The sequence below is a fragment of the Perkinsus marinus genome (assembly GCF_000006405.1).
Source record: "Perkinsus marinus ATCC 50983 genomic scaffold scf_1104296955874, whole genome shotgun sequence".
Taxonomy (NCBI): domain Eukaryota; phylum Perkinsozoa; order Perkinsida; family Perkinsidae; genus Perkinsus; species Perkinsus marinus.
In genome coordinates, this window is record NW_003207677.1 from 355261 (window position 1) to 376089 (window position 20829).

Here is a 20829-nt window from a genome sequence, read left to right on the forward strand (position 1 = left end):
TCTTTTAGACACGATACGAGCTCCTCGATGTCTACACTCGTAGATTCGGCGCGTTATTGTACTCTAGGGATGACTGGTTGGGTTCACTCTTATCAGCGTGTACTGAACACAAACACACAGCACACTTGAACGGACTGCTGCAGTGCAGAGCCCCCGTAACTGGGCCATTGCTTGCCTCTCGAAACTATAGTGGTGGTAATAGTGCTAGTAGCAGTAACGATAAACAGTCAACTCCGCTGCTGGTCATTGTTGATGATGCTTCTCTCTCACCATCTCCATCATCTGCGTAACCCAATCAGAAGGGGCCACCATCAAGTCCAGAAAAGGTGCGCTGGCTCGAGGGTTGGGCGAGTCCACAGGAGCGGGGAAAAGCTCCCTCAATGGGTGGAAGCGGAAACTCGAGCTCTTGCCGATGCGCAGCAACAAGTCAGGTTTCAAGTACCCCTCTGAAAGATAACACACCGACTGCATGAGATCTACAGCATCGTGTTAACCTACGTTCAAACCATCTTCGCATAGCTTCCCGTGTGAAAGGCCCCTGAACAGTATCCGATAAGTCTTTATAGTACCAGCCACGCTCCGGAGCTGGGGCGAGCTTTGGACGTTGCGGACTCGGTGGGGGAGTAGCCACCATAGGAGCAGGAGGAGGAACCGGAGGAGTTGCCGCGGCCACCGGAGACAACCGTTTGGTGGTGGCGGTGGTGTTCGGCTCCAAGAGGGCTTCGGTGCCATTAGGGGACAACTCACCTCTAGCACTAGGATGCTTACCACCTGGATGATGCCCGTCAGAGGTACTATACTTAACCTAACCATGCCAACCTACTCTTTTTATCCGCTCTATCACCGCCATAGGCAGCGCGCTGTTCCGGAGTTAGATCCTCGAGATCAACCTCCCCTCTCAAAAGTGCACTAAACAGCCCTCTACGACGCTCCTCCTCAGCCGAGACCTCCTATAACCACCCAAATATACCCTACTCTTCACAAGCGTCTGTAGCATTACATCGTTCATGCTATCGTGACCACCGTTACTCTCGCTATCGTCTTGGGAACCCGGTTGAGGGGATCTGCGGAGCCGAGAACTTCAACCAAGCCTTGTACCGTAACTCTCTCACTTTCCTGGCGCACGATAAGCCTTCGAGGCCGCTGGAGCCGATGGCCCATCCAATGCCGTCGCTAGTGCTCGAGGAGAGCTCGGTACATCCTGAGACCAGAATAAGGCAAGTGTGCAACTAAACGTGATTACATGGAATGCAGCAGAAGGCTTCCATGATGCCGAGTAAAGCTCATTGAATTCATGACGACATATCAAACGGCCTAAGGGTGACACTATAGTGGGAGACCCGCGAGAGGCGACTACCATTATAGGAGTAGATATCAATCTTGTTATCAACCCGCATTCGAGGCCAGGTGGTGGCTGTCGAGAAGTGACGGCCATCAGGTGCCCACGTGCTTATCACTGGGCACTGAGAATTACTAATGCATGGCCACAACAGCAACGACGAGGAGGAGAAGGAGTTCACGTATATGTTCCTACTTCGGCCCGGAGACTCCCTACAACCTTGCATTCAGCCATATCCCAGAAGTCCATCTCGCCGGCCATATTACCAAACCCACCCACTACAGCGTATCGCCCATAACGGTTCCAACAAACCTAAGGTACTATTCTCAAAAAGGACCGGTCCAAGATAGGAGACCGCCTCATCTCCTTACAGTGTTGCGCTTAGTTTTACCCATACCATGTACAACATCAAGATGCCGTTGACCAGCCGAACCGTTCTCGGTGCCTCCCGAATCCGATGCACTGTCCTTTATACTAGCCGTACTCAGTAGGGTCGTCTCAGGAGGGATCGGACCGGCAATGAGGATGAACTCCTCCTCTGCCTCCTCAGTTTTACCTATTCCACATCTCCTTCACTACATAAATGCCTCTGGACTACCGATTTTCCCCTTCCTAGCGTTCCCTGGACACCATCCTATATCATGTATAGGGGACTTGCATGCGACCCTCGACACGACGTTATTGACCATGTCGAATAGATACAGCATGTTAGTGCCATAATACCTACCACATACAACCACATAGGTACTCCCAACGTACATCAGCTTACGTGCTCTTCCCGGCTTCGTCCACGTCCAAGCTGAGAAGGCCAAGAAGCTTAGTCCCCGAGGCATTCCAGTAGAGGGTAATGTCATCGCCCTCCGGGAAGCTGTATGACAAAACGAATTTCTGAGGATCGCTCAGCATCGAGACGTGAACCTGAACTCCCATCAGCCCTACTATCTTGTATATTACCAACCTACCGCTGGGCGCCTCTCCTTTCCTCTGGACACCACACAAGCCACCTTGGGCTCGCTCTCGACCTCTGCAACAAGACGATACAATCACACAAGCCGCAAAGTACCCACCACGCCCCGAAGGAGATAACTCGATCTGCTGTATACCCGGAATCGTCTGCTCGTTGGTTGTTGCTTTCGTCGAGTTCAATACTTGCAGCTGAAATAATATTACGACTAGGCCTCAGGGTGAGGAAATATGCACAGGTGTTAGTGGCAATGCGGAAATTGTGAGGAGATTACTGTTGGCCTCTGTACAGTTTCGCCCCAAATCGCGAGTAAATTTTAGTGGGGAAAATTCCGAGTTGAGCTGATGAGAGCGAACATATATCCCGCTACTTACAATATCAGCGTCGGGGAGTATCCGCACACAATAGGATTCATCATCAGTCCACTTCATTGCTGGCCATAGATGCTTATTCATCCTCTTCATGCGGCTCTCGACTGCTTTGCATCGACCCGCAACACTCCACAAGGCTAGATTCGGTAACTCACGCTTAGCGTCGTACCTCTCGAACGTAACCTAATCAATACCTTAGATGATCTCGAGCATCGCTCCGCTGCTACCATATAACTGGACAGAGGAGAAAAGTAAAAATATTTGAAGCCCTTGGAATTGGGCGTGGCCACCATAACGATATCTTTGTAGTCTTTGGTTACATCGTATACGGTAATGCCGTTCTCGTTGTTCATACAAGCACAGAGCGTGCCTAAAAACAACACGTGCGGGAATCGAACCCGAGACCTCACGGATGGTAGCCAGCAGTGTTACCATCTGCGTTCCAATGGAAACCTTCCGCATTGGTGACATGAGATCCCTCTAATGTTGTGAGCTTCTTCAGCGACTTATCGATGAGATCGAAGCGGTATATCTCAACGCCGTTCTTGCAGACCGCAGCGATATCCATTTTAGCAGTCCGGGTTCGATAAAACGCTCACAAAATTAACAAGGACTAACAGGAACAACGACCATACTCGCATGAATTTCAGAAATATACTCCCCCCCCCAGGAATCGAACCTGGGACCTTGAAAACTAACCTACTCCATCAACTCAACCAACACCATCAAAGCCAAGTAAATTGCCAATCCCTGCCATCATGAAAATACGCCGCCCGATATACTGGGTCCTCTGGTTACTACTGCAACAAGCCCAGTCTACCGCTATAGGGAGCTCATTGAGGCCAACCACATCGAGTGAAGCGGAAGCAACCAGCGTAAGACAAATTACGTGAAACACTATCGAGCTGGGAAATACAGAGAACAATATAAATACTGTTATTCACTGTAAGGATGGTGAGTGAAGGAATGTCGAGGAATCAACAACTACGGTGAACAAATTCCCCCACATATATTCATCGATCAAGAGCAGTCGAGCAGTAACATAACTGTGATCCTTTAGCTGTAGTAACCGAACCCTCTCCATTGAAAAGGCGTAGTACGACTACACTACCTCGGCCCAGCATCACCACAACAGTCGTAGGAAGGACGCCGACTTCCCCTCTGCATAGACCGAACTGAGCTCTCCAGCACTTGGCTCGGTTCTTACTAACCAGCTGGGTATGTCTCAACCTTTCCATCATAAACTAACCAGCATACCACTCGCAGTACAGAGGAGCACCATATAGCCACCATCATTGAGATCACTATGAACGACAATACACCAGTATTCGGCAATGTACTGAAACAAGGCTTGAAGAGCTCACTTAGCCGCTGTTTTCTTAGCAGCAGCTTCTTTTCTGTTCTTCTCAAGAATCGCTGCTTTTTCCGCAGCCTTGGCCTTCTCGATTTCCTCTATCTCGATCCAATCCTGTTTGTCCTACCATAAAAATCTTACATACCATCCCCCCACCAAATCACACCCTCACCTCAGCCTCAAGGTCCCTGCCATCCGTAATATATTCCTCAACATAGCCAACTACAGGGTATCTGAAAGCAAGCACTATAGGGATCATCGAGGAACCTATAATGTTCCCTGATGGAGCTCATTTTGAATTTTCCACGTATGGCTAGGAACACATTCTTCAATCAGTTTCCCACGTGAATGTATAAGGAACATTTCCCCCATAAGGACATTTCTCAGAGGTAAATAGATCCCCGCTGGGCCCAAGTACTTGTCATGGAAATGCTTAACCCAAGAGAGCAGGGCTTTCCTATACTGCGGCTTCTCCTTCTGGATCGCATCCCAATCTGTGCGATTGGCATCTTCGGCCTTCAACGAGAGCAGGCACATGGACACGGTGCAATCCTGATGGAAAAACCGTAAAATAGCTTCTCCATATCATCATCGCCATCCTACCTTGCCAGCCCAGATCTTGGCATAATGCTCGCCAGGGACACCCAGCATAGGGCTCTTGGTGACATCATAAACCTTCCCCTTCAGGCCCATGTACATTTTTTTATCATCATTATTACGACCATCAAAGCGCTGCAATGCGGCTATGGAATATACCAGTCGGCCTTGGGAGTCCTTATAGGGTTCGGGAATAGCAACGGGAGTTTGCTCCCGAGTAAGGTACCTACGGAAATTCAAATTACTATGTTCATTTGTCGAAACAAAATTATATACAAAATCGAACATGGTAGTCCATACGCCTACTACCACTACGCTACTCACACTTCCAGCCTGCTCTGTATAGGGAGCTCGACCGCTAAGGCAAGGTGAAAAATTTTCCGGAAAAATTCCAAAGAGACGTGAAAAAAAGGTGCGAGAAGAGCCTTGTACGTTTCTCCCATATATTACCACACAAGTACTGCACCAAATACGCTTACAAAGGCTATCCAGTATGGTAGAGAGGAACTGTAGTAAAGCATGGTAGAATAGAAACAACGCTGACTGTATACACTCCGAAGTTAAAAATCTTGCTAATCTTGCTCATCTTGCATTTCCTCAGCGGTTAAAATCGACAGTCGGACCATATTATATCTACTACGGGTAATCGGTCTAGCTCAAACGTGTCTAAGGCGGCGTTACATTGTTTCTCAGATGTAAAACAGAAATCTATTTTTCTGTTTTTGCATTGGGACCCAATTTTTTGCACATTGTCATCGTCAAGGATTGGGGGCTAGTGCGGCTTTTTCCCATACCCACAACTTTTCATCTGGCTCGGTTTCTAATACATCTTAGCGGTACTCTCAGTAGCGAACACCCGCGTTGACAGCTTCCATTGCAGAGAGATTGACCTTACCTTTATTCGATCATGTCAGGAGGGCATCTGTCCAAGGATTTTTTCGAGCTCATAAAGGCCATCGGGGAGAGCAAGTAAAAGCTCCATTTTAAGTACGTTGACCAACGGTGGTGTCTCAGGTCGAAGCAGGAAGAGGACAAAATTATACAAGGAGAAGTTCAAGTGTTAAAGCGAAAACTCTTGGAGCCTAATATTCCTTCCAAAAAAATGAAGGAGTAACTTCTTGAATTTTCTTTCCCTTCTGGGGTCCACCGAATCGGCTAGGTATATGATAAGAGCTGTTTATGTGGAAATGCTCGGTCACGATGCTTCTTTTGCCTACATACACGCTGTCAAGTTGGCTCAGGATAAGGTAGGGAGATGGTCGCTTACTGAGCTCAGTACTAGTGTTGGAATATATTTTCGCTCTCCTCAGCTGAGCTCGGGAAATCGTACAAGTTTGCATACGAAATAGTGTAAAAGTGGACTGAAACTCGCAAGAATTTGCCAAAAATTTCCCCTATATTTTTATATGGTCGCCGAATGTGCGTATTTTCCCACCCACACTGTTTAGAACGTATACAGTAAGAAAGTTGGGTACATGGCTTCGTCCCTGTTCCTCAATGGTGATGACGAGTTGATGCTATTGTTGATCAACACCATGCAGCGGGACCTCGGCAGTAGGTCGATACATAGAACTTCACCATGTGGAGTATTTCTCATTGTGAAAGGTTCCAACTTCCTAGAGACCTGTGCAGCTCTGTCGGCCGTCACGCAGCTGGTGAACGCTGAGATGATCCCAGCGATATTGCCTTTGGTTACCAAACTTCTTACACATTCCCAAGATGCTGTGCGGAAGAAGGCCATCATCTGTACACACAGTTCACTCTAGAGCTTCATTGGATTAGCACCTTGTCAGGTATTCAACACTTCTTCAGACTGTCGCCGGACTCTGTAGTTGATGATGTCCAGCAGGATGTGCGTAGAGCTCTGTGCGACCCTGATCCGGCAGTTATGGGAGCTAGTTTGAATCTGCTAAGGGACATCATTCGCAGTGATCCTGACTCCTGCAAGGACTTGGTAGTAATGTTCAATGCCATTCAAAGGCAGATTTAGGATGTTCAGGTACCCTCGCTGGTGAATATTTTGAAGCAAATAATCGAGCATAGACTACCGAGAGATTTTGACTACCATCGTATGCCGGCGCCTTGGCTGCAAGTTAATTTGGTGAATCTTATGGGAATGCTGGGAGAAGGAGATCAAGGTAAGTGGTTAATGCTGATATCTATCTAGCTGATATCTAGCCGAGAAATTTGGTGTAGTGGTTGACATCGGTGTTGTCTCATCTAAGCACCCTGGTTCAATTCCTGCATGGATTACTTGCATTGTATGCTCCTCTTAGATGTAAGTGCCCAAGTATACGACATAATACAGGAGACCATGCGCCGTGCCGACACCGGTGTCAACGCTGGGTATAGTGTTGTCTACGAGTGCGTCAAATGCGCTGCCAAGCTGTACCCCAGCCACACCCTTCTAGAACAGAGTGCTGCCTCAATATCAAAGTTCCTACAGAGTGACAGTCACAACCTCAAGTATCTTGGAGTTACCGGACTGGCGATGATCGTGAGATGTGATCACACAACGGATGGCCGACTTGTCCTCTTTCGCAGATCAAAGTGAACCCGGACTATGCGAGGGAGCATCAGCTGAAGGTTGTGGAATGCCTGGAGGACCCTGACGAAACTCTCAAGAGGCGTAGTGTAGGGAATAGTATACTTTTGAGGCTTGTTGGAGTCGTAGGAGATCGATATAGTTCCGAGGGGTTTCTATTACAACTATTTCCGGATTATGATTAGAGGAGAATTTCCAAGTGTTTCTATAATTATTTTCATTCGGATTATCCTATAGAGGATAGTAGATTGTTGAACGTGTGTGTCGATGTGAAGGTACATTGGATCTGCTATACCGCATGGCCAACACAGCTAACGTCATTGTGGTGTGTGCTAAGATGCTGCAAAACCTCCGATGCTCCCATGATGTCCATCTACGCAGAGATCTGGTAAGGACGTGAGTAGTAGTGCTCATAGGCTCATGCTGCTCAGCTGTCATTCGTGTTAATCCAGGATTATCACTCAGGTCCGGAAAGTTGGCTCCTTAGCAGACAGATATTCACCATCGAATCAATGGTATGCCGAGACCATCAATCAGGTGTTCAAGTTGGCCCCTTCCTTGGTGCCTCCTTCCATGCCCAACTCCCTTATGCGTTTGGTTGCAGAGAGTGGCGAGGACGACCCTGAGTTTAGAGTGTAGGTCATCGCTCTTATGATCGTGTCGATCGTGATTGACACCAACACGTCCGGAAAATATGCACATAGTCCTCTATATGAGGGAATTCTTGTTGGTTTCGGCATCAACTCGTGTGTGAATTTTCATGTGGTGGTGGAGCAACTCCTGCACGCAGCTGAGGGGAGCCGACGTATCTTCTTTCAGATGGGCCGTTAACACCTACGTGAAGATGCTTGCTGATAATTCTGACAGTTTGCCAGATGTCCTAGTGAGGGTCGCGGCTTGGGTACTACAGAGAACTTGAGTGACACTTTCATAAACAAGGTCGTGTAGGTGTTGGGCGAATACGGTTGTATGTGCACATTGAGCGGTTACACCACTGATGACATCGTCGACATTCTGGTGAGCCAAGCAGTGGATCGGCCTACGTTCACCGAGGTAGGTTATTGAGCCACAGGGTCATGGTGATGGGGCGTTCTCACTGGCAGGCCAGAGTCACTCGAGGTTATCTCTTCTCGGCCATGATGAAGTTACTCAGTCAGGAGCAACAGCAAACTGCCTCGACGCCCTCTGTGGACACAGTAGGATGCTGGCTTCGGTCTGACCCCAGTGGGCCTATTTCCAGTTGTAGGTGCGGCGAGCTCTACGGAAGTACAGTACCGACCCGGACATGTACCAGAGGAGTCTCGAGTAGTGGTCTTAGTTGAAGAATATGCTATTGCTTATAGTAGGGTTTAGGTACCTCAGAATTCTCGACGGCTCGCCGGACCTGCTGCCGTCGGCCTTCCCCTACGACGAGACCAACTACGAGCAATCCGACTCCCTAATCGACATATCTTTATCATTTCTCGACGGTGTGGTAGATAGAGCTATAATGGAGGGGATGAAAGAGTGAGCCCTGGTGTGAAGCTGTGGGTGTATGTAGCTGCCTTTGTGAAGATACGATCGGCCTAGTGCTATGGCCTATGCTGTCGAGGCATCGGCGTCGTCCTCGTATGAAGAGCGTCATCGTGCTCTCTCTGGTCTCAACTTCACGCCTTATAGCGCACCAACCATGCCGTCCCAAGGGGCAGTGTCTCAGCCTAGTAGTAGTAGTACCACAGTAGGAGGAGGAGGACAGACAGCGCAGTCTAGCTCGGAAGCGTGGCGAGACTCCCCTATGGTAATGGAATGTAGATCTTCACAATGGTGTGGTATCAAAAATGTCGTGCTACTCTCAGAATGACCCGCCAGTGTCAAGTCCTTACCAGTCCGGTTCTGCGCAGCCCCCGGCCCCAGCAGGTGGTCTTCGAGTGAATGCCCCGAAGAAGTGGGGCCCTCAAGGCTTCAATGCTCGAAAACCCGCGGAGGCCGCCGCCTCCGTCGTCGCCGCCCCAGCAGCAGCATCATCGACTTTCCAACAGCCGAGTACTACCGCCTCGAGGGGCCCTCTCAAAAGACTTGGTGTGACATCAGGTTCCGCGCCTCCTTCAAGGACACCGCCTGCCCTGGCTACTGTCTCTACTCATCCTACTCCGGATGAGCTACGCCGTAGGGCAGCTCAAGAGAAGATGGCTGGCGCGTTGTTTGCTGGTATTGGTACTAATGATGGTAGTACTAATACGGCTGCACGGCGGCAACCGATAGCTGGGCCGAGATCACTGTAGGCTGATGCGGACCGATCGCTTTCTATATGTGATGTTGTCAGGGTTGGCCAGCCAGGCTATTCTCGGCCTAAGGCTGGGTCGGTAGCAGATGGGAAGTCGGCAGCACCCAGGGCGCCTCCACCGCCGCCCACTGAGGCTGTTGACTTATTGGACTTGTTCGGATCACCTACTGCAGAGGAGTCTCATCGAGTGTCTACTGAGGGTAGGTGGCCACTTCTAGTTCAGGCGAGTTGGACTCGAGTTTTCTTTCAGCAGAGGCTGTGGCAATGCCCGTGCCCCCCACTACCTCGTCGTTGGATATTTTATCGTCCAACGATGAAGATATGCTAGGGAGTGCAGCCCCTTCATCGGCTCCTTCTCTGTTACCTGTTCACCGTAGTGTTCAGCAGCCTTCAAAGCAGAAGGTAGTATCGAGAGCGGCTCAGTAGTTGTCTTGGGGAGTACTCCGGTGGTTTAGTTTGATCTGTTGGAGCAGTCCCCGGGCTCGTATGGTCCCATCGAGGCCCAACAGCCCCAGGTGGAGGAAGAGGAGGAGGTGAAGTTGAGGCCTCTGGATATCACTACTGAGCAGTTGGGTGGAGAGTGGCAGAAGCTTCAGGACTCATGCGAGATACAGTTGTCATTCTCCCACGTGAGACTAGCTTCGCTCCGCTGTTGTGGAAGTTATTTTTCCCTAGGTACCGGAAGTGTCCAGCCGATTGACAGACGACGTCGGCTTCCATCTGGTTGAAGTCATTGGCGATGAGAGGATCTTTGCTGCTACAACGCCTTCTGGGGAGATGGTCTTCGCCCACTGTAAGGTTGTCGGCACTGGTCAGTTCACCGTTATGGAAATTTCAGGTCGGGAAAGTGCCCTGCAGTCGGACTTAATTTTAGTAGCTTCATCGTCGGCAGCCGGGTGCTTAGCTCAAGAGCTCATCGAGAGGGCCACGGCTGAATAGATGTACTGTGTTTATTGATAAGGTTTCCTGATACGATGAAGTATTGGTGTGGTACGAGTTCTAAGGGGTGATCTATGTTCGGTTATTTAGGCTTGCTATTCCCTGCGATCATCATATCGCACGCTTGGTATGTTGAGGTCTGCTCATGCTGATCGCTCATCATCGTCATTACTATTCTCCCGCTATCCCGCATCTATTGGCCTCATTTCTCCTTCTTCCTCGGAGTCGGTTTCGACAGCCAGGGTGGCTGCCAGCATTCAGACAAATGACAATGGTTGTTGCCTCGAGAACAGCAGTAGCAGTGGTAATAGTCCTACCGCTGGGATGGCCGTGCTGGGCCCAGATATAAGAGGTGATGCTGGTATACGCAAGCTGGCGTCGTCGCTCACGAAGTTGCCCTTGGGGGAAAATGGACGTATGCGAGTGAGGCGTATGATTGGGCAGCTAGGAGTCAATAGGCTCGTGTTGTGTTGATGATGTCAGTGCTGCTTGTGTTCTTAGGAAATGCGTAAACACCCAGAGTTGAGGCCGATAGTTCGATCCATGGGGAAATTGAAGAGTGCGAGTAATTCGTCTCTCATTGAGATGTGTATTCTCACCAACACTCTGGATGAGGCCAGGATGATATCTCGGGAGTATTTAGCTCGGAAGACTGGCAGGCCGAACAAAAGGGCATCTTCTGTGGCTGATTTGGCTTCCCCCTATAGTCGAACATCCGAGGCCAAAAACTGTGGGCTTACTCTGATCGAACGTTTGTTTGCTGATACACTGTCCCATGGGGCTTGCGAAGAGGCTGCGGAAGATCTGTGTTCCTCCTCATCCCCCTCTCCTTTGAATGATGAGAGCAGCACTGCCACCACTGGCTGTACTACAGCTGCCTCTACTACCACTGATTCTAGTGTCTCGTGTGGTACTAGTATAGTGCTGCTGCCTGAAGACTCCTTTCATCATGGAGTTGATCAAAGCTCGTTGTCGAGACTGTCGTCATCCTATACCCCGTTAGTAAGTGTGGACAATTCCGACATTCCCTCGTCGACTGAGTTATTGTCTACCAACGGTAGTAGTAGTAGTGGCGATAACAACAACATTGAGGATCTCCCTCATCCTATTGCCCCTACTGAACTCAACCCCTATCAAGACCGGCAAAAGCAGAAGCTGAAGCCCGGAAGTGATCAACCGGCCTCCCCGCCTTGAAGATGATAAGAGTATAAAGTTATCTAAATGCAGTATGAAAGTGTATCTCCTGTGTTCCTCTCGAGCAGCCTCTATCGCTTGCGTTGTTATAGTAACGGTTGGGGCGATTGGGCTAGATAAATATCTTCTCGTAGTGTGTGTGGATCTATGCGGGTACTACGGGTGCGGCTAAATGTCCAATCAAGGGGAGGTCGGGTGTCCGAGAGTGTCCAGTCTTGAATCATCGTTTCCAGCCTCTGTTTTTCAGCACAACGATAGTTGTAGTCGATAGGATTCTGAACCAGAGTTCTCATTGTAGGTCTCATCCGTAGGATTCCCCTTTAGCATCCACAATGGCGCATAGTGATGCTCTTACACAACTTAGAGATATCCAGCAACGCTTGAGCACTTGCATAGCTATTCCCACGGCTGATGCAGTACCATCATATCTCCATCTTCCAGCGACCAGATGGCATAACAAACTCGTCGTATTGCTTGGAGTAGTGTTTCTATGTGGCTGCTATCCTCTGGGAGCAGGAGTTCATCCGCATCCCACTCCTTTGCATCCATTTCCGCCTTCTTCTGACACTTGTGAACCATTTATGCTCGAAGGCAATAATCGAATTGAGCTCAGAAGGATGCCCTACCTACTGCACCCTTACCACAGCTGGCAGCGACACAACGACGATCACCTCCATGCTTAGTGCAATGCAGAAAACTATTGCGAGCACTCTGCGCTATTGCGTTGCCAGCACGCTGCAGGGATCGGCACTCAGCAAACATACACCTCAGATCAGTCAGTAATGTAAAACAGCGCGAACCCGCCCCCCACACAATCAGGCACAATACACGTTACGCCCGCAGAGAAGTAACAGGAGTTTTTGTATGTAGCATGCCTGCTCCTGTCGCCGCTTAACAGTGGCATGTGTCAAATGATCCTGAAGACGCATTCCAATTCGAACGTTTTACGCATGTCTGCCGCACAAGAGCCTCAGAATAGTGTCCTCTCATGCAGCGGACGCTTGGGGAGAATATCTGGGCGTGCGCTACTTGCGCCGGAAAAGGCTGAGTGCTAGGACTGTCCTTGCACTATTTCTTCGATGTTGCTAGGACTTGCAGAAGATACGTATCGCCCATCGGCAGCCGATGGTCGGCTTCTCCGACAACTCAGTCGATACGAGCCGTTTGCAATCAGTAGCGCTACCGATCAGGTAAAGTGTAATTCTCTTATCAAGTTACTTGTTTTCCCCTTACCGTATGCTACCATCACTCTCCACTACACTAGGACGGTCACTTTTCCGACCTCTAGCCGTCCGAGCTTCTTCACGATTCTTGCCTCCAGCAGTAGCGCAGTCCCAACGATGGTTCGCGGAAGCAGCGGCGGCGTCATTCAAAGCTGCAGTGTCGGAGAACGGGAACGTCACGTTGCAGCCCGCTGGCGTTGAGGTAGCCTCTCCTGCATAACAGATTGTGATACCACAAACGCTTCTCTCAGCACATAATCGATGTTAGCAAAAAGCGTAATATCCCTTTAGCGCTCCGACTCACTGTCGATTCCGGCGGATGCGGCGGCTTCCAGTACGTGGTGCTTTCTTCCCGGATTGTATGAGACCGTCCACCTAGGTACTACTTCGATCTCGTCCCTGTCGACACGGCTACTTCAACAGACAATAAGGTAGAGGCGGACGATGGATCTGTCGTGATGCTAGTAGATGCACTGGTAATACCCGAGGGGAGAATGCCCTGTTTGGTGGTGCCCTCGTGTTGTCTTTGCATGGTTGCGTTTTCAGTCCGAGTCCTACCTTGATCATTGCAAAGTCGACTATGTTGAGGAGATGATTGGTTCCAAGTTTGTGGTAGTATATAGTCTTTTTTGGATATGGTTTTTCTGCGATCTCATATTTGGTTTCTTAGGTCAGCGAGAACGTCTTGGCCGAATCCAAGTGCTCTTGTGGTTCGAGCTTCAATGTCGGCTTCTGAAAGGCGTTCGTCCATTCAGCTGTTGACCGCACTTCTGTTGTATTACTATCGAGCGTATCATTCAGTGCACCAATTTTTACACTTTGCCGAGCTGGAGAATCTTCAAAAGCGCTTTGAGTTGAAGATGAGTGTAATTAACAAGTGACGATGAGAGCCTGCTGAGTAACCTCTCGCCTTCCAACCCAAGTTGGGTTACCCAACAGCCGACATAGCAGCCGAGCATAGGCCTTACATCTCGTGTTTGCACTGGGAGCAGGCTTGATTATCTCCCTCGACGTATACACATTCCGGAGATTCATATATTTTTTGCTTGTTATGATCATCTGGTGGCTCAACTGTGCAAGACGCTAAATGCACACGATACATTCCAAGCAAAACACCCAGAGGCTGAAGTTCCGTCGGTTGGGTTAAACTTTGGTGCGGATGAGTAGCCGTTCAGGCTGATGACTTCAGCCTGCCTAATTTCACGAAATTGACAGACGTCGAATGCCCGGTTCGAATATTTGATCCGTCGTAGATCGTCCCCACGCTGCTGTGACCATCTTCTTGATCGCCATCAGTATCTCTCTGAGTTACCAGTAGCTTACAAAGCCGCCTGGCCTGACCTCATAGCCGAGACATAATCAGTAGTTACCATCTCTCCTTGGTGCAGTAGTCGCATGCTTTTGTTCGTGCGAACCCCACGTCACACTGTAGTTCATATGCCTTGCGACTCTACACTGTAACCTCTAGAACTGAGAAGGTCACATTGTCCTATTCCACGGAGAGTTTTGCCTGCGTCGTGATGCAATCCGAAAACTACTTATTCGTCCAACGGCAAAGTGCTCCTCTACATAACGGCAATTTGCACAACCATAGAACGGGCGATTTGCCGTTTGTATGATCAAACTCGCTTAATTTCGATGTATATTACTACTTTACATAGTAACCACCTTTACAGTTTCCTAAACTACAAATGAGCAAACGCTAGCCATCCAGGCTTACATAGTTATGAAGTGAACTTTGGGCTTTGCTTTTTTGGACATCAGCCACTGTGTTCTTTCTCATCAGCACAACAGCATGCGTAGCAGGGAGTGTACCTTCCGGAAAATTGCAGTTCCTTGTTTTTTCGTGATGCGATGCTTGGCAACTGGGAGGAGCTCTCAATTCCCCACCACGGGGTTCGTTCGCCCTTCGTCCTTCCTCATCAACTGAGACACATTTGAGAATGCGCCTTGGCAGAATATTATCAGAAACCCATTTTCGCGCACACAGCCAATTGTCCCCTCGTGATCATCGAAGCTAGACCATTGTGCGACAATGTCCTGCTTTGTCCCCTCTCGCTTTCCAGACTACAGAAAACTGAGAATCTGGCGGGTGAGTTGATTCCGCTTGCAGGGTTGAAGCGGTGGAACGATTATCGTCCCTCGAGGTAATCGCTTCGATAAGCGGAAGTGGTTGTCGCAAAATTCAGCGTGGTTAATTGCCGCCGCTCTGGAGTTGTTTCTGTTCCTCATGTTTCGTCTCCTGATCTGCACCGCCCTGGCCGTCATAACCGTCCGAAGTAGGACAGTTCTGGAGGGTGTGAATGAAAGGTTCATGAACGGTCATGACACCGATGACCTGACGGCCGCTGGAATCATTCTTCACCATTTCAGCCATGCTCATGCTGTAGCGGTCGGAGAACCCTGGAGACCCTATACAGCCGAGGAGTGCGCGGAGCACGATTACGACGGTTGTGATACGACCGGAGATCGTGCTTGTACTCTCATCATCAATAACCAGACAAGGAATGACGATGATGGGAGTATTCCAGTCTACTCGACTGCTGTCGGTGGTATAATTTTCAACCCGCAGAAATCGACGATGATGTGCGCATACTCACAGGATGGCGGTACCGATGACCGTTATAATCGTGGTTGTGGATGCCACCATGGTGATACTGCCTGTGAGCAACGTCACACGAACAATTCCTGTGTCCTCGATGCCAAGGCCGGTGTTGAAGACTACGACGTTTGCTGGTGGGGACCTAATGATTTGAAGCAGATGCTGGAACGTCAACAGGGTGTCTACAACGAAGTGGTTCTCGACACGACGCCGTGGCTCAACAATCTCCCCGGCAGCATCGAGGCATTCTTCTACGTCAAGGATGCGGAGAAGCTTAATGACACCGTCGATGCATACCACACTTTCCGCAATTCTTATCCTGATGCGTGTGTCCCCTTGTTGGAAATGGATATTCACGCAAACGAATCTCCCTTCTCATACAGCTCTCATGTCAACGACGGTAAGACCCAGTGTAAGTCCACTGTTGAGTACCAATCACCTTCTGGAGAGGATTCATCTCCCCCGAGTGACACTACGAAGGTACCATCTTCAGCTGACAATATCCGTACATCTTTACCTCTTGTTGTGATTGCCAGTATTATAAGTACACTGTTGTATTAATCGATTGTTACTGTTCCTTTACTTTCCACTTTCTTACGATTCACTTCACCAAGTTCTGACGAGCCCGTTGAGGGCTGTGTCGAGGTAGCCTCGTAAGCGGATGTGATGGCTCCCTGCTTCAGCCAAGACCTTCTCATCCTAACTGCCCACAATATTGTGTTGCAGTGCGATTTCGAGTCGGCCATTGCGCCTGTAAGTTAATCATGATTACAAAGCACGGCCGTGATGAAGCATCCAATCGTAGAACATGTTACAATAGCGTTAGTACAGCTACGTGCAGCCAACGACTCGGCGTTCATAGGGAGTTAACTCAACAACGGTCGGCGTAGAAACATAAGTCCTTTCGAACGAGACTCTCGTTAGACTTCTGTCAGCCATTCAATCTGCTGTCGTTTGCGGCTCCTGATCAGTACGAGTAGACTCTTATCCGCATCCTCTCCTCTAGACGGGCTTGTCTGATGGCAACGGCGTGACACGACGGTCGTGTACAGCTGCACGCACCTGTGAAGGAATGCTAGGCGCCTTCCAACAAAGTAGAGGTAGACGGTCTCGACGAAGCGTGTAACCGAATGATCCAACCTATTCCTATTTCTTTCAAATCCATTATGGATTATCCATAGCGTGAGCAGCTAACAGTGTGCTAGTCGGCAATCCTATCAGACACCTAGGTAGTGAGCCCCTTTATGAAATAGGACATACTCGAAATGACATATCTGGGAATCGAACCCACACCCTGTTTACGTGATGAGAAAAATCAGATATCACAAATCAGATATCACCGGTCCGAATCGGACCGTCCGATGGTGGTTACCCGGACTATACTACATTGTAGTACAGATTGGAGCTTTCCCCGAATTGACATACGCGAAAGCAACACATTGTCTGATACGGAAAATTGTGATGAAAGTTGCAATTAAAAAACCCGTTCATAAGCTCATTGAGACGAGCAAAATCGAGGTCCCCTTCAACAGGACGTGTTCGCCGAAGAGCATCCTCCCGCTCAGCTGTCGCCGAGCTGGAAGGAGCCCTCTCCAACGATAGAATGCTTTGAGAGTGGCGAAGATAATCTCCGCCACACCCCAATCTAAAACTACCAGTCGTATGATGCGACAAAAATTTTGTTCGTTGAGTCATGAGAGTCATGAGACGTCATGCGTGGCAGCCTCGAATATATTCGCACTACCACTCCCATTTAGCGCGCGGGCCTCCCCAGAGTACAAGTAATACCAGCCACTCTCACGCACACTGGACCAGCCGACATACACGCGGCTGCGGTATCCTGTATCAACACTAAAGTCAAAGATTGGCTTAGGCTTCTTGTCGTCATAGGAGTCAGCCAGGAAATCGACAAGCTCTGAGCGCACAGCTCACAATCCATCAATACATGGCACGGCTCGATCCAATACCAAGGTGCCACGGTCCTGCCTGTTAGATGTCGGCTGCCCTGGAGATTAGCAACACGACTGACTAGGGGATGATGGTCAATGGGCCGAGGGCCGGCTGTAAGGCATATCATGTACGGCAACTTGGACAGGTACACTTTACTGACATCCTGTATCATGTCCTGAAGGTGATCGATGTGTTCTACCTGCCGCTCCCCTTCATGATCGCTTAGCGCGACAAAAACGCTCGGATGGCGCTCACCATCGACTTCTATTCCAACATCACTTACCGACCAGAGGGCGGCCGACAGAGCTATTTTGTTACAAAATAGCTCTGTCGACAGCATTACGACTGAAAACAACCGAGTCGCCGTCTCGGGCGAGATAATAAACAACATCGAAGATCCTGACAACCACAGAAATGGAGCCGCGCTCCTCTTCCTCCTCAAACTCAAAAGAGAGGTTTCCCGGCAACCTTCGATGAAGCATCGACGATGCTTCAAGATGGCATCCACCCTTCTGTTCTTTCTGAGCAGGGCCACAACCAAAGTGGGGTCACTCAAGTTGTAGAGATAGCTTGTCATACGGAAACTGTTTAACCTACCGGTCATGAAAGCTCAAGATCCCCTCAGAGCCCAACGCGCTATGTAAAAGAATCGTAAGAGATAGTCGAGACCATCCGCAGAATAGGGGTCGCTATGCCATTGGATGAGGACTTCGAGAGTGTTCGCCGAGAAGATACTTCAAGACATCAACAGCCCTCACTACGAAGAATAACTTTTCAGTATACCCCGGGAAAACTAGCCGGACGGGCGCCTGAATGACTCACTCAGAATGATGGTACTACCCCCATTCAAGCACCCGTCCGTCTATGCCCTCAACTCCAGTAACGGTGCCCGCACCGACGCCACTGCTTCATCCTGCGGTCAAGTCGAGAATAACGATGGTAGTAAGCGGAGGGAGTCACTCCGCAGTGCGGAGTCCGCACTGTGCTCGCCAGTCCGGTATTGACGGCATTAACGACAAATTTTTAACGGTAGGCATCTCCTGCAATTCTCTATGATGTTTGAAGGGATCAGACGGTATTAAGGGCAGTAAGTAGTACTTACTAAGTACTCTCGGAGAGCAACCCCAAAAGAGCAACGAGTCGTGGCCAACGAAGATAGCGATGGTGCTGAGGAAATCAATCCTGCTGCAGCTTTAGGTTGAGCCCCTCAGAATAATCTGTGACCTTGGAAGCTTCCCGAGAATCAAAGCTCAATGGGAGACCAGTGTCGAAGGTTAACGTGTTACAGTAACACCGTTACTGAGAGTGAGCCGACACGGTAACTAGCAAAGGAACTCACGCAACATTTTCTCATTTTCGAAACAGGAGAATCCCAAAAAAGGTTGAAATCTATAGTTTCTATTAATCCAACATCAGCGAACCTTTGACTGCATCTCTATCGCCATGGACCCTCTTGAGTATGCTTTCAGTCCAACCCCAAAACTCAGTCCTCATAGTATCGTTACAGGTCCACCAGTAGGCCGAGTCCTTCTGCCAGTCACCACGGTATCCTACTGGGAGATAATATCTGACATGAAAATCACAAGTACTCATCTATCCCTACGGAACAACCCATATTAACATTATTCGTGCATTCGCCCCAGACTTACCCATCACCGTTAATATCCTTTTCCACAGCCGGACGAAGAAGAGGCATTGCCCCCTCAGTCGTGTTGTAGGCTACGAAATGTGGCAAGTAGTAGTTCGCCATACTAAAGTGGGTAGCAACGCACCCAGGATGGGCAGTGTTCACCACAAACTTGCCCGGAAACTTTTTTTCCAGACGAGTCGACAGCTCTCGAGTGTAAAGAATATTAGCCAGCTTACTGTTGCCGTACGCCTGCCATGGCCCAAAAGCATCAGCAGTGACGTTGTAGCGCAACCCCTCAGGATAGGTGTACAGATGTGCTGCACTGGAAGTGATAACAACTCGTACTTTACCAGAGGTTCTCAGTAGCATAGGCGTGAGCAACTCGAAAAGATAGGCGTGGCCGAGATGATGAGCGGCAAGCATCGATTCAATACCGTTTTTATCAGTGCCATACTCCGTGATCAACTTTCCCGCATTGAGCAAAACTATATCGAAATGGTCAATACCCGCGTTAGGGAGAGCTTGAACAAAATTCCTGATAGTGTCGTAGTCAGATAGATCCAAGGGAGCCGGTGCCAATACCTGACCCGGTAGGGAAGATGTTATTTTATCTAACCTACTGCGGTTGCCTCGAATACCCACGACCACTTTGGCACCGCGAGAAGCGAGTATTCTGGCAGACTCAAAACCAATACCACTGGAGGCTCCTGTGATGAGAACCACTTTACCGGACAGATCAGTGGGTATGTCATCTACAGTAAATTCCCTACTATGCTTGAGGTTGGAGAAAGGGAAAGTAACAGCCAGCTGACGGAGCCCAACCGAGAGACTCTTGGGAGATAAGTCCACCTCCACATAGGAGACCAACGCCAAGAGAACGGCGACGACAGGGACGAAGACTAAGGTCACAGTACGGAAGAATCCCATTAGAAGATTCAAATAAACTACTATGCAAATGATTCAACTCATTGTGGTTGGAATTGATACGAGGAGACACCGTTGTGCAGTGAAAGGGATAGTAGCAAGATGGAGCTGTGCTGTCCATTGGTCTAGTTCTATAATCAAGCTCGTAGAGACGTATTCCTGTACAACAACGACTACCCAGATCAAAAGTTTTCCCAATGGCAAGTCAAGGCAAAACTCAAAATGAGACAGAGCCTTTACTCATGTCCATTCAAGTGATCTCACAAATTTATTCCAGGCCACCTCCGTCACTGGCCAGAAGCAGTGCGTGATAAGCACCACGAGAAGCCAGCATCGTGGCTGGAGACCCCAAGCAGATGTGACCATCTCAGTAGGAAGATCACAGGAGATAGCGTCCTCGCTAGAGTTGTTGTGTTTCTAGGCTTGTTATTATAAGGAGTTCATCAGAAACGAGCAGTATGAATGCCAGGACGGAGCGAAGAGGGCTCAACGGATAAATGAGGTTAGCCGCAAGGGGCGGAGACGTGGAGCATCCGAGCACACTCAGAATGTCACTCACGTCACGGACAGATCATGAGCCACTACATGACGAGAGATCTGTTGAAGACCAAGTCGTCTAGCATGAAACCGCATGCTAGCGACCACGCAAGATCTACTCAGTGCTATCGATTACAATGGCGTAGCGAGATTTTAACAGCGCCTGTTGCAACAGCAAGATATTAGGGTTTGCGTAGCTGACAAAGGAAGGTTTCGTATTGCTAGTAACAAAGCAACCCTTAGAAGAGGATAGTATAATACGTTGTTATTAAGTCCGAAGATTCCTCTTAGGTCCCTTCACGAGGTTCCATCGGACGGCCCATCGGTGATAAATTTCGCGGATATTGAACATCAATTCCATGAGGATGAAGGAATGAAATTTCTCAGAAGAGGGCGT

The 20829-nt window shown here is 49.2% G+C and overlaps 8 protein-coding genes across 8 annotated transcripts; 5 read left to right on the forward strand and 3 right to left on the reverse strand.

Annotated features, from left to right (window-relative positions):
- Positions 1 to 151: 151 nt before the first annotated feature.
- Positions 152 to 3289, reverse strand: Pmar_PMAR020485 (conserved hypothetical protein). Its single transcript, XM_002775458.1, has 16 exons — positions 3107 to 3289; positions 2902 to 3044; positions 2678 to 2857; positions 2407 to 2494; positions 2302 to 2363; positions 2109 to 2257; positions 1938 to 2062; positions 1711 to 1895; positions 1535 to 1651; positions 1358 to 1463; positions 1244 to 1314; positions 1113 to 1201; positions 1001 to 1064; positions 824 to 950; positions 499 to 771; positions 152 to 446 (listed from the first exon to the last, which is right to left on the reverse strand). The coding sequence occupies exons 1-16, from the start codon at positions 3240 to 3242 to the stop codon at positions 244 to 246; spliced, it is 2118 nt and encodes a 705-aa protein (XP_002775504.1). The 5' UTR covers positions 3243 to 3289; the 3' UTR covers positions 152 to 243.
- Positions 3290 to 3433: 144 nt separating this feature from the next.
- On the reverse strand, positions 3434 to 5146 carry Pmar_PMAR020486 (conserved hypothetical protein; the record flags this gene model as incomplete). Its single annotated transcript, XM_002775459.1, has 6 exons — positions 3434 to 3978; positions 4039 to 4151; positions 4201 to 4261; positions 4447 to 4580; positions 4632 to 4851; positions 5076 to 5146. The coding sequence occupies 6 exons, from the start codon at positions 5144 to 5146 to the stop codon at positions 3912 to 3914; spliced, it is 666 nt and encodes a 221-aa protein (XP_002775505.1). The 3' UTR covers positions 3434 to 3911.
- Positions 5147 to 5532: 386 nt separating this feature from the next.
- Positions 5533 to 10372, forward strand: Pmar_PMAR020487 (beta adaptin, putative; the record flags this gene model as incomplete). The annotated part of the gene is made up of 24 exons (XM_002775460.1): positions 5533 to 5594; positions 5640 to 5735; positions 5785 to 5872; positions 6074 to 6179; positions 6231 to 6371; positions 6419 to 6579; positions 6625 to 6763; positions 6902 to 7122; positions 7170 to 7254; positions 7446 to 7558; positions 7636 to 7805; positions 7990 to 8071; positions 8119 to 8223; positions 8274 to 8366; positions 8417 to 8475; positions 8524 to 8676; positions 8725 to 8947; positions 9006 to 9192; positions 9241 to 9427; positions 9473 to 9633; positions 9684 to 9835; positions 9889 to 10062; positions 10109 to 10226; positions 10272 to 10372. The coding sequence occupies 24 exons, from the start codon at positions 5533 to 5535 to the stop codon at positions 10370 to 10372; spliced, it is 3177 nt and encodes a 1058-aa protein (XP_002775506.1).
- A 501-nt stretch (positions 10373 to 10873) lies between these two features.
- Positions 10874 to 11102, forward strand: Pmar_PMAR020488 (hypothetical protein; the record flags this gene model as incomplete). The annotated part of the gene is made up of 1 exon (XM_002775461.1): positions 10874 to 11102. A coding segment is annotated over one exon (229 nt), but the record flags the coding sequence as incomplete, so codon positions are not given.
- A 442-nt stretch (positions 11103 to 11544) lies between these two features.
- On the forward strand, positions 11545 to 12344 carry Pmar_PMAR020489 (hypothetical protein). Its single transcript, XM_002775462.1, has one exon. It carries the CDS (start codon positions 11899 to 11901, stop codon positions 12247 to 12249), a length of 351 nt encoding a protein of 116 aa, XP_002775508.1. The 5' UTR covers positions 11545 to 11898; the 3' UTR covers positions 12250 to 12344.
- A 458-nt stretch (positions 12345 to 12802) lies between these two features.
- Positions 12803 to 13622, forward strand: Pmar_PMAR020490 (Protein hesB, putative; the record flags this gene model as incomplete). The annotated part of the gene is made up of 5 exons (XM_002775463.1): positions 12803 to 12991; positions 13041 to 13123; positions 13169 to 13265; positions 13336 to 13401; positions 13460 to 13622. 5 exons carry the CDS (start codon positions 12803 to 12805, stop codon positions 13523 to 13525), a joined length of 501 nt encoding a protein of 166 aa, XP_002775509.1. The 3' UTR covers positions 13526 to 13622.
- A 1481-nt stretch (positions 13623 to 15103) lies between these two features.
- On the forward strand, positions 15104 to 15952 carry Pmar_PMAR020491 (hypothetical protein; the record flags this gene model as incomplete). Its single annotated transcript, XM_002775464.1, has 1 exon — positions 15104 to 15952. The coding sequence occupies one exon, from the start codon at positions 15104 to 15106 to the stop codon at positions 15950 to 15952; it is 849 nt and encodes a 282-aa protein (XP_002775510.1).
- A 2773-nt stretch (positions 15953 to 18725) lies between these two features.
- Pmar_PMAR020492 (short-chain dehydrogenase, putative) lies at positions 18726 to 19898 on the reverse strand (the record flags this gene model as incomplete). The annotated part of the gene is made up of 2 exons (XM_002775465.1): positions 18726 to 18908; positions 18991 to 19898. The coding sequence occupies 2 exons, from the start codon at positions 19896 to 19898 to the stop codon at positions 18743 to 18745; spliced, it is 1074 nt and encodes a 357-aa protein (XP_002775511.1). The 3' UTR covers positions 18726 to 18742.
- Positions 19899 to 20829: the final 931 nt, after the last annotated feature.